This window comes from Onychostoma macrolepis, chromosome 22, assembly GCF_012432095.1.
Source record: "Onychostoma macrolepis isolate SWU-2019 chromosome 22, ASM1243209v1, whole genome shotgun sequence".
NCBI classification, from domain to species: domain Eukaryota; kingdom Metazoa; phylum Chordata; class Actinopteri; order Cypriniformes; family Cyprinidae; genus Onychostoma; species Onychostoma macrolepis.
The window spans coordinates 19,225,108-19,241,860 of record NC_081176.1 but is presented as its reverse complement, the minus strand read 5'-3'; the positions used below and the strand labels follow the sequence as shown (position 1 = coordinate 19,241,860).

Genomic DNA, 16,753 nt, shown 5'->3' with positions numbered 1-16,753 from the left:
AAAATGCACAATAAAATTACTAAAACTTGAACTAAAATTACTTTAAAGACAAAAAACACATTCAAAATGTTAATAAAACAAATTGATTCAAAAACAGTATCTCAATTATACTAAATTAACACTGGAAACGTTTAGCTAGTATTTTTAATGTAATTATCTATTATTGTCCCCTTCAAATCTAGTTTTGTTGTCATACACAACTGAAAAATATTTATATTTTTTAATCAGTTTTCCTGGTCTTATAGTGCAAGAATTAATAGCGCATATTATTTAAATTATGTTTTATAGTCTTTAATTCAAATATTGCAAGTTTCTCTACACCTGGAACAACTTTTCTTGTCTGCTGATGTAATGAAGGCCGTGTAGGCGGGGACAAATACTAGTAGCCAATAATATCAATGCTTGCTTTTTGCTTTCCAATCAAATCCTGGTGGATAAAATTAAGACAAATCCTTCAATATTTTCCATTGTTTATTTGTTTCAAAAGGGAAATACTTTACATGGTATGTAAATAAAAAGTGTTGCGAGTGTTTTTTGTTTTTTTACGTTGTCTTTATGAAATCTATTAGTTTGCAATTGTTTTTCTTTCACTTCACTTCCTTCGCATTCATAGTTTCTCTTTGTTTACTCACCAGATTGCAGCATTTGTTAATTCATAAAATCTTGATTTTAATCTTTGAGCAGTGGCTAAACAATTCCAATAAATTCGCATAGTATATCAAACTACTACTTTTCCCGCCTTATTAACATTCACAACGACTCTTTTACTAAAGTCTGTCTTTCTTACCACTGCATTTCTGATATTCCTCACTCTTGTCTTCCTCTCTTTCTTCCTCTGCATTATTTCCGCTGGCTGTCTCTGTCTATACTCTTTCTGGCGCCCTCTGCTGTCTGGCTTTTGTAAAAGCAGCCTCCAGAAGACAAAAGCTGGGTATATTCTCCTCTGCACTTCAACTCAGGGCCTAAAACCCTGCCAGAGGATGAAGGGGAGAGTGAAACAGTAAGTGCGCGCTTTGCTGTAGTTGTCTTGGGTTCGTGATTCTTGACGTTGATGATCCATTGTCTGTTATTCCTTGGATATTAATTGCATAAATTTCAATGTGTCCCAACAGTAATAAGACCTCAGGAAAGAGGGGCAGCTACAAGGTTCGGACTCTTCAGACGTCCGGAAGCTCTACTGGTCGGACTTTTTCGCAACTTAAGCATCATTTTCATCGTCCTTTCACCCATTCCATAAACAACACCAAGCAAGTAGTAATACCAATGTCCAGACTTATTTATGAGTAATAATGAAAATATTCATGTTCAGTTATTTTTTGATTGTTTTGTGTTTCATTTATTGTCTAATTTACATACTGTGAACATGTTTTCCGATTTGAACTCTGGGACTCAAGACTTTTCCCATGAGTGGGTTGTAGGTTATTATTTTTATTTAAATTTGTTTTAGGGGTCGCAAGTTGTTAATGCGCCTTGGTCATCAGGTAGCATTGTTTGTTTCGTAACTGTTGAAGAATTAAAGTTCTGTCGCAGTCCTTATATATACACAAACATGGTTTGCTTTAGTTTTATTGGTTCTTCTGAAAAATATTATGCCAGCAATAGTGTTCAGTGTTTCAGAGTTATGAAATTCCAACAAGTGGCTGTTTGATGTGTGAAATTTGGCAATAACCAAAGTCCCATAATGTTCTCTTTTTTTTCAATTTAATTTTAAAAATTAGGACTGATAACGGATTCTGGAGGTTATAGAGAATGGCATTTTCCACATCACCTGATCTTTATATTCTTGTTTTAGCTAATTTTTGTACATTCTGGTAATTTAAATTTGTTCCACAGATTTTCCCGCCAAAATCCAGTACAAAGTCATCAGGGCCTGGTTATTAGAAGACATGTTAAACTGAAAGATGGGACCAAACTTATTATGTGGGAGGCCAAATATGAAAAACAACTTGTTACCATAATCGCAATCAGAAATATTTAAGTTAAAACATTAAATTGTAAATCCACATGTATAGAATTTGTGTGTGTGCCTATGCATTGAGCGTGTTTGTGGTTTTGAGTAAGCGAGTGTCTCATTTTACAATGAAAGTGTGCAACACTGATTCTTATAATGTGCAGTGGCCAGTTGCTATTGGTATTGCTGTTGTATCTAAAATAAAGGGACTACTGCAGCAATACATTTGTAAAGTGTAGCACATGCATATTTTGGTTGCCTTATTTTTTGCCAACCTAAATCCTATTGTAGTTATAAACTATTCACTGATTCAGTCTTTCTTTCTGGTTCACCAATGATAGTGTCTTAGAGAATTTGTATATAGATCTTTAAATACATATAAAATCTATTTTAAATGTTATTTGAAGTTTTCTTTTGTATTTTATTTTGCACAAGTGGCTTGCGAAAGGTGTCCTATAGGTCCACACGAACCCACCCATTCTTCCAGCGTCGAGGACGTTTTCTTGTGTTCGAGTCTGTTTCTTTGTATCATGTGTACACTTTGCGGTTGGGATTGTAAAGTCTATACGGTCAAAGACATACAACTGTATCAATCGCTTACTCTTCCAAAAGTTGAGCTGTGTTTGCGTGTGTACGTGTGGTCAAAAACCTGTGTGCCCCCCTAAATAGCAAAAGAGCATGATGAAATGTGAGTCTATTGACATTGATGTACAGCATAGACATTTATCTCTATGGAAAGACCATGACCAATGGGCCGATGTGTGTACATTTGTTCAGATCCTTAAATAAATACAGCTCACGGACTTGATTCACAAGATTCTTTTGTTTTTTTGTTCTTGTACCATTCAGATTTTTTCAAAAACTGTCCGTTAGTTTATTCATCACAAATTAAATGAATATAAATAGTTAACTATGATCTTTGGTTCTGATGTGGTGGTATAAAATTTGAAAACCACATATTTTGAATTTGAGCACAAACTATGATTTACCACAGTAGCTGTTTTGTGTGCGATTATACATACATTCATAAACATCATGAAGTGAATTAAAAGTTGCCTCGTAACCTGCAAAACCTCTGGGACGTTGTTTCATCACTCCACTTGTCCTTAATATGAACAAGAACTATTACTAATTTTTTATTCGATGAATTTCCACAGGCGAAGTCCAGTAAATTTTAATAAGGTTCCATGCAATCGGTAATTTCACATGAGGATGAAAAATTTCCCCAAGCAGATTTTGCAACAGGTTCAAGGTTAACAACTTTCATGGACCCAACTGGATTCAAAAAAAAAAAAAAAAAGCCACTACAAAACAAAAACGGCTAACCTTTTAAAGTTAAACACTATAAAATATTTTGTATATTTTAAAGGTAAATAAAGCTTTAAAAACTGCAGTACCAAAAAAAAAAAAAAAACCCACAACCCTTTATATTTAAAGTCACAACACATACATGCTTTATACTTGCAGCACCAAATAATGCCAAACATGACTGAAAAGCACCACACAACACCACTGCCAATTTCTCAATGTTGAGATTTATTAGCAAACCTTTAACAAAGGCAATTTCTTGGAAAGCATCACAATAAAAATTGGGGAGAAAAAAACAAAACAAAAAACATTTGGTCTCTAAAAGTCATAAGCAAAACTAAAAGTGTACCATTCGGCACAAATATGTAACTGACAAATAATTTGGAAAGCATAGTGAGGGGGTGGAAGGAATCAGTAGGCAAAGATGACGATTATGCATTTCTGTCAATCCTGACGTCAATCTCTCGCCCGTTGAGCCGGTAGCCGTTCATGGTGCGACAGGCTCGCTCGGCGGTCTCAGGACTGTCAAAGCGCACCACACCGCAACCCTTGGACTTGCCGTTCTCCATCTTTATGTCTGCATACTGCACAATGCCTGATAGAAAACACACAAGCCATATCGATTGACCAAACTGAGCAAGAAATGCTGAGACAAGTCTGATAGGAAAGTGCCTTACCACATGAATTGAAAGTGTCCTTCAACATCTTCCAAGTGAAGTCAAAGGGCAGCTGCAAAAATAGACAATTACATTATGAATGAGGGAATTTATTTTTAAATATATATATGGGAAGTTAAGATCAAATGCTTACATTTCTGACAAAAATCTGGCAGCCCTTCCTGGCATTGGCTCCACCAGTCCCTGGCCCTCCTTGTCCAGACCCACTGAAAGGAGTCCCGAAATTGCCACGATCCAGATCAGCAGGTCTGTCAAACTGCCCACCAACGCCACCAGAGCCCATCCGGTCCATGCCGGAACCCATGCGGTCAAGACCTGAGGAGGGGAAGCGGTCCATGCCACCGGAGCCCATGCGGTCGAAGTTTGAACCCATTCGGTCGAGGCCTGTGTTCATCCTGTCCATGCCTATAGGGGAGGCAAAGTCCATCCCGCCGCTCATACGATCCATGCTGGACGGGCCCAAGCGGTCGAACCCACCAGGGCCCATGCGGTCCACACTGGAGCTCATGCGGTCAAGGCCTGATCCCAGCCGATCCATACTGGGCCCCAGTCGGTCAAGCCCTGTACCCATTCGGTCGAAGCCAGAACCCAATCGGTCAAGATCAGACATGCGGTCCATGCGATCCATTCCCATTCGGTCCAGTCCTCCCATGCGGTCCATACCACCGCCAAGCCGGTCCATGCCAGAATTCATGCGATCCATTCCCATGGAGTTTCCTGGTAATCAAATTTTGAACCAAAAAAAAAAAAAAAAAGGATTTTAGAATTAACATTATGTAACTACCCAAGAAATCTAAAGGAGCAAAGGTTAAACGTTACCAACCCATTCCTCGGTCAAACGAGTCTCCGAAGTTGCTACGGGACATACCCATGTCATTACGGCCACCAAAATCTCTATCAAAGCCACCGCCGCCGCCGCCGCCGCCAATTCCACGATCCATATCTGCAATTAAAAAAAAAAAAACCATTTCAAACCTAACTACTGGCAAAACATTAAAACAAATAAAAACAATTTTTTTTTTTTACCATTCATTCTTCCCATTCCAGAAGGGCCGAAACGGTCCATGTTGTTCATACCACCTCCAAAATTATCCATCCCTGAAGATCAATAACATTTGAGTTCAATTCATATGAGAAAAAAAAACCCACACAAGAATTCACAATTCAAAACAGTACATAAAAACAGCAATGTGATGAATAGTGTTACTTTGCAGGTTTTATTTATTAGTGGATGAAAGCAGCAAAAGTAAAAAATAAAATACAAAAAAAACACTGAGATAACTTGATTCCTTTTTACTTAACGTAAAAAAATAAAACCTTGATAACTCAATTCATAAGGGATAAAAATAAGCAGTATTTATTGAAAAAAATAAATAAGTAACGATAATTTCATAGATACAAATATGCAGCACTTTTAAAATTGAGAATAAAACCTTGTAGATAATTCATAGTGGATAAAATAAGCAGCAGCTTAGAAAATAAAACCTTCAACTAAGTTTATAGCGCAGTAACATTAAAAAAAAATAAAATAAAAATTCATTGTAAATCAGTACTACACAAATAACTTCACAATTCGTAGTACACAAAATATGGAAGAATAAAAACAACATTGTGCTGCTTCAAAATTACACCACAGTTTTATGGAGGTCAGTGAAGTTTGGATAATGCCCATCCAAATGGACTGAGCACCCTTGAACTACAGTATGCAAATCAAACCAGTAACACCTGGAGGTCCTTTCCAGATGGGATCAAAACAGGCCCAAAAAAAAAAAAAAAAAAAATGGCTGATGAGATGAACCACATACCTCCCATTCTACCCATGCCACCAAATCCCATTCCATCCATTCCTATGGAGAAAATGATTTCATGGAGAGGGGAGGGGAGTGATGTTCAGTGAGTGCGTACAAGAGGAAACATTCCCAAAAAACCAACATGCATCACGCTGTTACCTCCTGGTCCCATGTTGCCCATCCCACCCCGGTTGAGCTGGGTAGCGTCGATGGGTTGACCGCCGGGTCCCAGACCGAGACCGACACCACTCAGACCACCTGCATGACACGGTGGAACTGGTTTAGAGAAGAAACTAGCCAACTACAAGTTTTATGGCTGATGGTCCATACAGCAAATGTTAATATGAAGTTATCACTTACGAGGAAGCGCTGGAGGACGGTCTGGGGGTGCAAAGTCACCTTTGGGAAGGGATTTCTCATCCTGAAAAGACAGTGTAAAGAAGTGAATTGAGGAGTTTAAAAATCATATTGGCAATGTACCACTAAACTTCTGGAGAAGCCAAAAACAAGCTTCCATGTTAAACCCATGTGATTACTTACCAGTTTGACATGCATGACCCTGTTGAAGAGGAGCTGCCCGTTGAACATTGCTAACATCCATTAAGGAAAACTTCAAGCATTGCACATTTTAAATAGCATTAAACATCCTTATTCCAATCAACGCCACACATCAAAAGCTACTGTGAAGGATACAGACTGCTTGAACAGCCTCAATGGGCATCTCAAATGTGACCGTTCCCATTCCCCTGCTCTTCCCGTCTTTATCCTCCAGGATATCTGCACGCACAACCGCTCCAGCCATTCCAAACACCTCCTTGAGCTTCTTCCATCCAACCTTGTAGTCCAGCTGTGGAATATGGAAAGTCAGGGGTCAAGTTTCAAAATATGGGACATATGGTTTCAGAATGGATTCAAAGTCTTACATTGGCCACAAAAATGGTGCTTCCAATTTTTCCAGCCTGAAGACCGTGGATGATCTCGTTGGGGATGTTGGGGTTGTTCATGAGACTGGGAGGGATGTTGACCATGGAAGGACCGCCAGGCCCTGGGCCCATCCCCATGCCCATTCCTCCACCCATGCCTCCTCCCATTCCTCCACCCATGCCTGGGGGTCCACCTCCACCACCACCACCCCCACCCCCGTGAGCCCGATTAGCTTCACGCTGGGCAATCACTCCATCTGGATCCTTAGAGAAGCACAAGATGTTTAATACATCCAACATCAAATACTGACATTTGTTGATTTTGCTGGCAGTATAAAACACTATGATTTTAACATGGTTTTTTGAAGACGCTATTTTAACAATCATGCCTTGTTACTTTATAACAACTCTACAATTTTTTTAATACTAAAAAATGTAGGGCCCTATGATTTCCGTGATGCAGAAAATGTGGAATCCAGTCATAAAGAAATTTACTGTATTAAAGCTGGATGTCACTATATAAATTATATATATATATATATATAAAATCAGTTCATTAAAGATGCTTTTGATTATTACAATTTAATGTAAGCATTAAAAATGGAACCCAGATAATTAATGGAAAACACTGAAATTGGTAAAAAATCCTTTTTAACAATTTAAGGGGGACCATTTCCCAGGGCCTTAATGTAGGCCTAATTTTGTTAATAAATTCATGTTAAATTGTGTAAGTTTCATGCTTTCCATAAAATAGACATGCTTGTTGATTAATACAATTCAACCATTAGAACAGTCTAGGAAAATTAAAATGGGAAAAAGCTGAATGAGGAAAAGATACATTTCACAGAGCAATTCTTCCACACACGGTACACTAATATCTTGGTATCATTTAACATTTATATAAACAATAGAAAAATTAAACATTTTTATAACTGAAATGATTGCAAAAAGTGTTTCACACAACCTAACGGACAAATAAAAGTACACTATTTGTACAATCTTGTCAGCGTTTCTAATAGTCTCTAAAAAATATTTCATAAATTTGAAAAATGTAAAAAAAAAAAAAAAACTGCATTGTTATATCAATGGATATAATATTAAAATTAGTGCTGTCAATCGATTAAATTTGATCGTGTTAATCAGTCATGGACTGTGATTAATCGCAAATTTAAAATACTAGAATTTACCTGTAAATGTGTTAGGGAAAAAAAAAAAAAAAAAAAGACACTGGTTTAAGGAAACAGAACCTTTCACACTTCTGCCAGGTATGAGACAATCCTTATCCTTTTGTTTTTATTCAGCCATTATACTGACAATAAAACGTTTACCAAGCCACATCGCTTCAATCCCAGTATACATTTACCAACCTATTATCAAAAGTATTTCTAAAAATACAACAAAACATTTCTTGCGACCTTATGTGAAGTATTATGACAAAATGCATTATGAAGAAGAATTGGACCTGTTCTGCAGCTGCATTAGAGCTAACATTAGCATCATGCTGCATAAGACAATTTCTGAGATTAATAGTACACTTTTACTCAGAACTCACTTCAAACCACCGTCGAGTGTTTGTAATATCTTCCTTTTGCGATCACGTGGAATTTGGTCGTTTACTGTTGTTAAAATATGCCATTTATAGCCTTTTATAATCGCTGCACAAATTAGCATTTCAGATGTACACATCCACCTCAAGAAAATCATCCAAATATCCTATCGTAATCGTGTCTCTATTATCTTATATAATCTATAGTGGCTGTTGTCATGTTTATTTCTGCTGTGTAAAAGCCTTATGTATGCTCTGCTGAAACTCACATTGTTTGATGTTACAACCGTCTCTCCGTTCTTAAGTTGCCAGGGATACATTCCAAGTATAATACACATTAGTAAAAGGATCTATTTTTTATTTTTATTTGTCTACAGGGTGTCTACAGATATGAACAAGTTAGATTTAAGACTTTAAGACCTTTAATACCACCATATATAAAATTTAAGACCAAACCTGAGAAGGAAATACACATTACATACGTAAATGTAATATTTAATATTGAATGTGTTTTTAAATTTAAAAAGAAAACAAATCGCTGCTGTCAAAAATGCTATTTATTATTACGATATACAGAGAACTTTTCATATCTGAAGACAATATCCCATACAAAATATCCCTCAAAAGCTCCACATCAGCAATATTTTTGGTGGTGTAAATGAAGCAATATTTTCATCAGTTTTCTATTCAGCATTTACATATTTAAATCTGCATGTTTTTAATATTTACCCCAGGTTGTTATTTACCTCCATAAAGTCCAATATTTTATAACCTTATTAAATGTATGCGTCATCTTTCATGTCAAATTCTTACAACTGATGAGGAAATTTAATATACACAACAGGGCTGTTAGCAATAAAATTAAATAATTTGCACTACAAATTTACAACCACAATAAATAAATGTTATGAGATTGTTTTAAATGTTTTTTTTTGAATATACAAATAAGAAATGTTGGTGGAAAAATGCATACTTTTAAAGGGGTGGTTTACTGCTTTTTTTCTTTGCTTGATTGTGTTTATGGGGTGCAATATAACATGTCTTCGTGTTTCGTTTGTTAAAAAACGCCTTTTTTCATATATTTCACCTTTATTGTAAGCCGCTTTCTCCTCTGTCGTTTGAACGACCGGTTGACTTCCTGATTCTCTGAAACCACTACAGCGTCCGTGGGAAGCCCGAACACAGAAGACCTGACAGCTGGGTGAAAATAACACCGTTTCGACAGCATGACTACAACTCTCCACTATAACTCTTCCTCTTCGACAAAGCCGCAGAACATGGCCTTGCCCCCTTTTTTGCATGTTCCGGAGGGAGGGGTTGATGCAAATTTATGTTTTTTTTACGTATGCAACCCAGGAAGTATCTCGTTGTAGTCCTATACGAGTCGTTTTTTAAACTACCTGATTTTTAAAAGACGATATCTCCGCTTACATTGAACTTTCAGCGCAGCAACTTTGCAGATACTGTTCATGCACCAACAGCAACATTACACACTATTTAAAATGAAAAAAGTGAAATCGCAGTAAACCACCCCTTTAAACTAACTAAACCACCAGTAGGTGGCGGTAAGTCACTTATTCATTCAACCAATTCATTCAAAACACTGAATCATTCAGGAACAAAAATGCGAGTGCTGCTTGGAGAATGTGCAATACTTCTGATCTTTGTTTGGAACTATTTTCGTTGGTGAAATGGAACAAAACAGTCATATTCTGTCTAAAATGTAAGTAACTACATAACTACTTGTTTCTTGAGCCAAAATCAATGTAACATTTGCAATCATGAAAATATTCAGCAAAATAGTCCCCTTGTCATGGTATTATCATCATCATCATGTTATAAATAAACTAAACATTTAGAATTTTTACCTCAGTTTGTTCTGTGAGTTTCTTTATGTTTGCCGTTATGCTCATTTGATTTGATTTCTCCACATAAGTCTCTCACAGAGACGGGCAGCATGAGCCTCAACAGCGCAACATTGATACCAGAAATACATGATCCATTATCGATCGCTGTTTACGCTGAATGTAATAAAATATCACTTAAGTTTTAATCAAGCTGTTTGTCCCGTCGGGCAAGTAAAATCCTCGAGCAATTCTTCAGTAAACTTGCATTAACCCATTTAAAGCAGCTAGGAGGCTTGTCAGCGAGCTGGTGGTATTCGACCTGCATTCTGCTACCGCAACTCTCTGATGACGCAGTAATCTTCCGTCTGTCCAATGATTGTAAACAGTCACTGGGTCCGTCAGACTGGTGAAACTTTTGCGGTAATGAGACCGAAGATATTTAAGACCCACTGAATCTGAATTCAAGACATTAAGACTTTTAAGGCCTTTAACCCTTTAAAACCTAAGGGTAAAATAGGTCATTTTCACACATTTTGTTTATTTGACTGTAAAATTCTAACAGAATGTGCTATTATCAAGTGCAAGGTGTCATTTTTTTCAGAAAACAAATGGCTTTCCAAAAAGTACAGTTTGACCATTAATCTTGTGTTGAGTTTGTAAACAGAATTTAAATAGACAAATAAAAAAAAAGGAATTTTTTTTTATTATTTAGAAAAAAAAAAGAGAAAAATCATGATCGAAATAATCCAACACTTCTTACTTCAAAATTCAACTATAATACATATATACAAGTATTTTTGGGACACTGGGTTGCACAGTTTTCATTCAGGAGGCTTTTTTGTTCATACACGCACACATTTACACATGCATGTACATGCGTGCACCCATTCATTTACATGCGGACTCATTATAGCGACGCACACACCACATGTGAAAAGTCTCACTCAGCCTGCTCCCAAAGTCTCATCAAAATCATCCTAATCGACTCTTATGCTGTTTACTCCTCCTTGACCATGTTTTTGTTCATTTTGTTTATTATTTTATGCAATAAACTCCGCGCTCCCTATCTCTCCATTCAAATTCTCCCTTCCCGCTCTCCCGGAAATCTGCCGTCATTTGTTGACGGAGCGCAAGAAATTACCGTAATAAGCCATATATTGCCGAAAAGCGCATGTTGTCTGCTATCAGGAGCAATTTGAATTATTTTGATAGTCCAAACGGTAGAAGAGTTATGGTAACATGAATACAGCTTGGTCTGATGTGTCGGCGCCGACACAGCCGGTTTTAAAGGGTTAAACAAAACTTTATTTAATACATTTTAAGACTTTTTAAGGACCCACAGCCACCCTGTATATACACTTTGGGCAGCCAAGGTACATTATAAAAGTAGCCCAAAAAACGCAACCCACAGCTCTGTAATTTCCCACGACTGTATTTTCAAAATAGCCCACTTGTGCCATTACCCTGGCAACACTGGTGCTGTACCCTCATCACACAATGACAGATAACCTTCCATGCTGCGATGACGGCAAGAAGTTGGGGTCAAACCTTATCAAACGATTAATTTGTGTAAAAAAAAATAAATAAAAAAGCGTTACCATTGACACCCCGAATTAATATATTAATTCATACTTAATTAGCTAATATTCATATTAAAAACAGCACAGAAGAATACAATGATTTTTTTGGTTCTTATGGCACGAGTTGAAATTGTACAGAAACTTAATGCTGCTGCCAAAAAAAAAGAAAAAAAAAGGAGATCATTTGATTTACATTTACCCAGTGTTATTCATCTGCAAAATGCACTCACCTCTTTGACCTTGAGAGGACGACCGTTCATGACATGTTTGTTGACTTTCTCTACAGCCTTTTTCATGAGCTCTTCAGTTCTGAACTCAACCACCCTATTTATAAAAAAAAAAAAAAGGTTAGCAAGAGTTGTTCAAAAGCTACAAATGATAAATGATCAATGGTCTGAATGATACTTACGCACAACCCTTTGATCAGTCAGCAAACCAGCCAAGATGAACAAACAAAACAGGAACGAGAGAGACAATTAGACAAGCGCCACAAGAAATCACCGAAAACTGACTCAGGAAAAATACTTCAGACACACTAAATTGATATAGAATATTCATATAATACTTCTCTGTGGTGTTCAACAGTTACATAATTACATTCAAACTCAAAATGGCTGACAGGATTAATTGACGACCAGAATACACAAGCGGCCTTCAGTTCCAATTACTCATTCAGGCTCCATTTCTGTTGTTATCCCACTAGTTGAGTCACTCAACAAATCATTGACGCCATGTTTAGTTACTGAACACCACCTGAAGTCCAATAATGAGACTCGCAGTGCAAAAAAAAAAAAAAAAATGCTACCTCTTAAACACACGAGAACCAGAATTACTATATAGCTGGGAAACGATCCCTGCGGTTCCACTCAGAACCGCAGTCGGCGTCCGTTTTTGTTCAAATGCCACCCAAGACGACACTTTTTGAACTCTCAACCCAGTCCTGAACATCCCACATTAAAATCTAAGAGTACATGTAAGAACTCAAGCGGACAAATGGAGGTTCGTCTCTTGCACTTACCCTTGATTTGCCTTCTCCGTCCATTAAGTGTTCCACGTACGTTACCTCACCCACTACAAATCAGATTCCAGACGACACACACCAAGGGGAGAGAAGCCGAGAGAACAATTGGGGTTTAGAGCAGACACAAACGGGGGGACGGTGAGAGTGAGCTCGGCCTGCGAGTCCAGAGCCTCCTCCCCCAGCACCTCAGCAGCACAAATTCTGGTACAGGTCTACAAGAAGCAAGCTGTAAAGTGTATTGAGGAAAACTTCTTAAGCTGTCCTTGCTGGGAACCTCAACATCCAAGACTGACCAAAAGGATTTGACCTGCCGAGCCATCGAAATTGGATGGATTGTCAACTATGGCCTTTGTTGGACGTCAAAGAACCTTTTCTGGTAAGGTTAACAAGTCTTCGACTACCTCCAAAACATTCGACACACCTAAACCGTATCGTTAGGGCAAAAACTAAAAAAAATAAAATTATTTTACTGAATAAAAATAGCTAAACCTATGTTATAAAATAAATGGTTTGAAGTTACAGAAACCAAAACCTCGTCCACCTGAAACCAACTTGGCTTCCAACTAAACAATTGGACTCTTGAATTTAATCGATTAGCCAAACCAGCTCCAACACGTCCAGTTGGATGAACACTCAAGAATAGAATTAGATGAGACTGCAAACCCAAACCAGGTCTAGTCTGTTTGTCAAAAACTACCTCGAAGAACCACCTGGCATTTCTCCAGCAAGAACGTCTGTCCATATGATAAAACAAGGACCAGCTTAAGAAGCTGCTTTACTCTGTAGACCTGTACCCCCAGAAATCAATCACATCCATTTTTTAAGGGCACAATAATGAAGATCAGCTGCAACAACATTCACTCTGGCATTCACCTAAAAAAGAAAATGCAATTTAATTCTACAGGCAACAATTTCCACATGAAATTTCCCATGCGTACGAATCATTAGGCATGGAGGGGCTGCTACACATGGATAGGGAAAATGACCACTCATAGATTGTTCTGAAATACTAACCAACAGGTTAGGGTGAAAACTACACACTTTCTCCAAAGCCAAAGAGACCGAATGATGGCATCAGATTCATATGAATGGATTAGACTCAGTTTTATGTGTACGTGCAATTCGCACAATTTTAAAGTGCCATCCACCAACATTAGCAAGCTTGAATTATTTATCATTTTCCACAACAGACAAGACACTTTTCCAACAGACCACTTCCCCATGATGGGATGTTTATCCTCTGACCTAAAGCAACTGAGTAGGTGGCCACCTTCGAACCCCCCAAAACTAAAAATAAAGCTCCATGGCTCTAAGCTAACCTAGGATGTACAACTAAGTATAACGAAAACATACCTTTTTCCTTCATGAGATCTTTCAGAGTTTGCCATTTAACATCATAGGGAATGTTGCTGACAAACACACGGTATCTCTTGTTGGGGTTCCCGTAAGGTTCAAACCGGCCCCCGCCACCGCGCTTCTGGGGCCTCTCCTTTCTCGACTCATGGTTGGACTTGCCGTTAACAGCATTTCTGCATGGAGAAAAAACAAACAAACATGCAATTCGATAAATGTTATCCCACCCAACAAGAAAACCATGCAATCAAGCTTGAGATAAAACTACATTTAGGCTAGTCGTTCTAAGATTTTCCATTCATGTTCAATGCAGTGTAAATTTCCTAAACCCTGTTACCAAAATTTAGATGTCTAAATGGTATAAAAGGCTGATTTTTTTTTACTTTTTCTATTTTACAGCAATACAATTTAACATTAAAATGTATAACAGGGTTGAAAATTTTACAAATTAGACAGTCACTCTAGACGGTCTGAAAAAAATAAATGTTTTTGTAGTTACTGAGAGAGAGGGAAAAATAAAAATAAAAACAAAAAAACTTTGCATTAAACATATATGTGTTTTCCTCTAACAATAACTTGGGTAACAGGGTTGAGTTTGCAGCTATCGAAACTTGGAAACTGTTCCTAACCGTTAAATGCTATATTTTTACACGTGCGTTTTTTTTTTTTAATTTAATATTTTTAAACATACAACAAATTCAATTGAACAAGTAAGCTTTTTTAATGAATAAAAAACTACTGTTCACATTTTTGTTAGATGTTAACATCTAGCACAAGCAATTCATCGTTTCTAATGGGCAAGAAAATGACCAGACATGCAAACTAGGCCGCAGCAAACAAAGGACACTCAAATATTGTTTGTTGCGTAACAAAAAAAGTCGTTCAAATCTCGTCTACATGCTTTATTTTGTGTATTAGGCACATTTCGTGCATGATTTTTGCTTAGCTCGTTTCCTCTCATTGTGAATCCAACGACTCTTTGTTTCATCAGGACACCAACCAAACAAACGAGTTTGTCCTTTAACGCTCACATTTTACTTGAACCTAACTATTCTTAGTAAAAATGCATTATGCACCCAAAACATTCCGTACCTACTATCGTTTTAACCATATAAAAAAGCCAAAACATGGAATAAAAAGCATGCAGTTGCCGTGTTACCCTTGTTCTTGTTTCTCTGGCTTCTCTGATTTAACCTCAGACGACATTTTGCCTTCAGATGTTCGCGGTCCTCCTCCGTTTTCAGATTAAACCGTTCTAAACCACACAGACTAGGTCTAGATTCAGATAAAACGAGTTTAAAGTCGTAAAAACAACGAGGGTCGCTGCTTAGCCGTGTTGTTGTCCCGTTGCGTCGCCACTACCGCTGAAAGACTTCAGCCGCTGCTTCAATCCTTCGCTGCTGAAATGGCGGCGACACAGAAAACGCGAAGCTGATATTAGAAGCGAGGCATGATGGGAAACAACGCGTGACGCATTCCAGTTTAAACTCTCAGGTGGCCAGTTAACATGCGATACCTCGTTTGTGTTATAACTATCGTATTATGACTTTACTAGGCTGAGTTTTATTAGAAACCTAACAGATTTCAGGCTTCGTTTTTTTGTTTTCTGAAGGTCTATAAAAATACGAAAAATTACGAGAGCCAAATATTGTGAAAACAATCGGACATTTCCACCACAATGAACAATTTCACTCCTAAGTATTTTTTTTCTTCATTATAATATTTGTGTTTCAAAGAAAAGTCTTGAGGTGAAATGTGTGTGAAGAAAACAAAGAACAATCAAAGTAAATATCAAAATATCACTTGTGATCAGATTATTTTTCCATTCAAACTGTCATTTTTTGTCATTTTAATAATGTTTCCTTGTATTCAGTGTTTTCTATACATAATGCTAATTAATTATAGGCATGAAAAGTGTTGCCAGGTTTTTCCTAAAAATGTTTGAAATGTCATTTCCACCACATAATGCTATAAAACACAACACATAATTTAATATGCAGCGGAAATCCAATTCTCATTTTATTTCAAATCTTTTATTAAAAAAAATATAAATTGTAATTCAACATCCTATGAGGCTTTTTAAATTCTGTTAAAATAATATTAAAATGCTGTAAAAGCCCACACCAGGTAATTTAAATAGATAATTGTGACTACTTCTCTCACAATTCAGACTTTGTTTCTCGTAATTCTGAGACATTTTCCCTTCCAATTCCGAGTTTACATCCCACAGCTATCTGACTTCTCAGAGTTGTGGGTTTATATCTCAGAATTTGTAAGAAACATTAATTTTTCTTTATTCTGTGGTGAAAACAGACTTCCATAAAATGCAGAGCTTCGGCTCATAATAAATGGCCAGCTGCCCAAAAGAGTGAGTTTAAGCTATTTCTGCAATTGTGCAACCTCTCAGAAATCTCTCGAAAGAACAACAGCACAGTTACCAGATCCAGAGCATCGTTTTTAATTTGCTTTGCACACTTTTCTTGGCTGATTTCAAGCACCAACATATTTTGGTGAGGACATTACAGACATCTTTCTCTTAGCCACTGCACAACATAAACATTGTAGTATTTCAAAAGTTCAGAGTGATAAAAATCCTGTGCTCGATGAATAAATGAAAACAAAACAGAAGCAAAATAATACATATATGAATACATTAAAACACACACTGGCAAAATTAGAAATATTTCAACTGAGTCAACAAACTGTGAACGTGTGTACAATTAAGTTCAGATTTGGAAATGCCTTCTTTTCTGAAAC

General features: G+C 37.1%; 2 protein-coding genes across 5 annotated transcripts in view; one reads left to right on the top strand and one right to left on the bottom strand.

The window, feature by feature from the left end:
* Positions 1 to 2,759, top strand: part of pip5k1ca (phosphatidylinositol-4-phosphate 5-kinase, type I, gamma a) — a 28,601-nt gene extending 25,842 nt beyond the window's left edge. For 2 of the 3 annotated variants that reach the window (XM_058761022.1, XM_058761021.1), the window contains exons 17-18: positions 911 to 1,000; positions 1,113 to 2,759. In XM_058761022.1, coding sequence (XP_058617005.1) covers positions 911 to 1,000; positions 1,113 to 1,115 — 93 coding nt within the window. In that variant the 3' untranslated portion in view covers positions 1,116 to 2,759. The remainder of the gene's footprint in view (positions 1 to 910; positions 1,001 to 1,112) is intronic. The other variant, XM_058761023.1, reaches the window with a different exon arrangement.
* Positions 1,113 to 15,436, bottom strand: hnrnpm (heterogeneous nuclear ribonucleoprotein M). Of its 2 annotated transcripts, XM_058761025.1 has the most exons (16): positions 15,156 to 15,436; positions 13,997 to 14,172; positions 12,641 to 12,693; positions 12,032 to 12,039; positions 11,853 to 11,946; positions 6,650 to 6,913; positions 6,420 to 6,573; positions 6,267 to 6,316; positions 6,087 to 6,147; positions 5,886 to 5,984; positions 5,742 to 5,783; positions 4,963 to 5,034; positions 4,760 to 4,879; positions 4,070 to 4,653; positions 3,937 to 3,988; positions 1,113 to 3,854 (listed from the first exon to the last, which is right to left on the bottom strand). In XM_058761025.1, the coding sequence occupies exons 1-16, from the start codon at positions 15,200 to 15,202 to the stop codon at positions 3,691 to 3,693; spliced, it is 2,040 nt and encodes a 679-aa protein (XP_058617008.1). In that variant the 5' UTR covers positions 15,203 to 15,436; the 3' UTR covers positions 1,113 to 3,690. The 2 variants fall into 2 exon arrangements, with proteins under 2 accessions (XP_058617008.1, XP_058617007.1); XM_058761024.1 differs by lacking the exon at positions 5,742 to 5,783 and having other exon boundaries at positions 12,032 to 12,693; positions 15,156 to 15,434.
* Between the last annotated feature and the right edge of the window lie 1,317 nt (positions 15,437 to 16,753).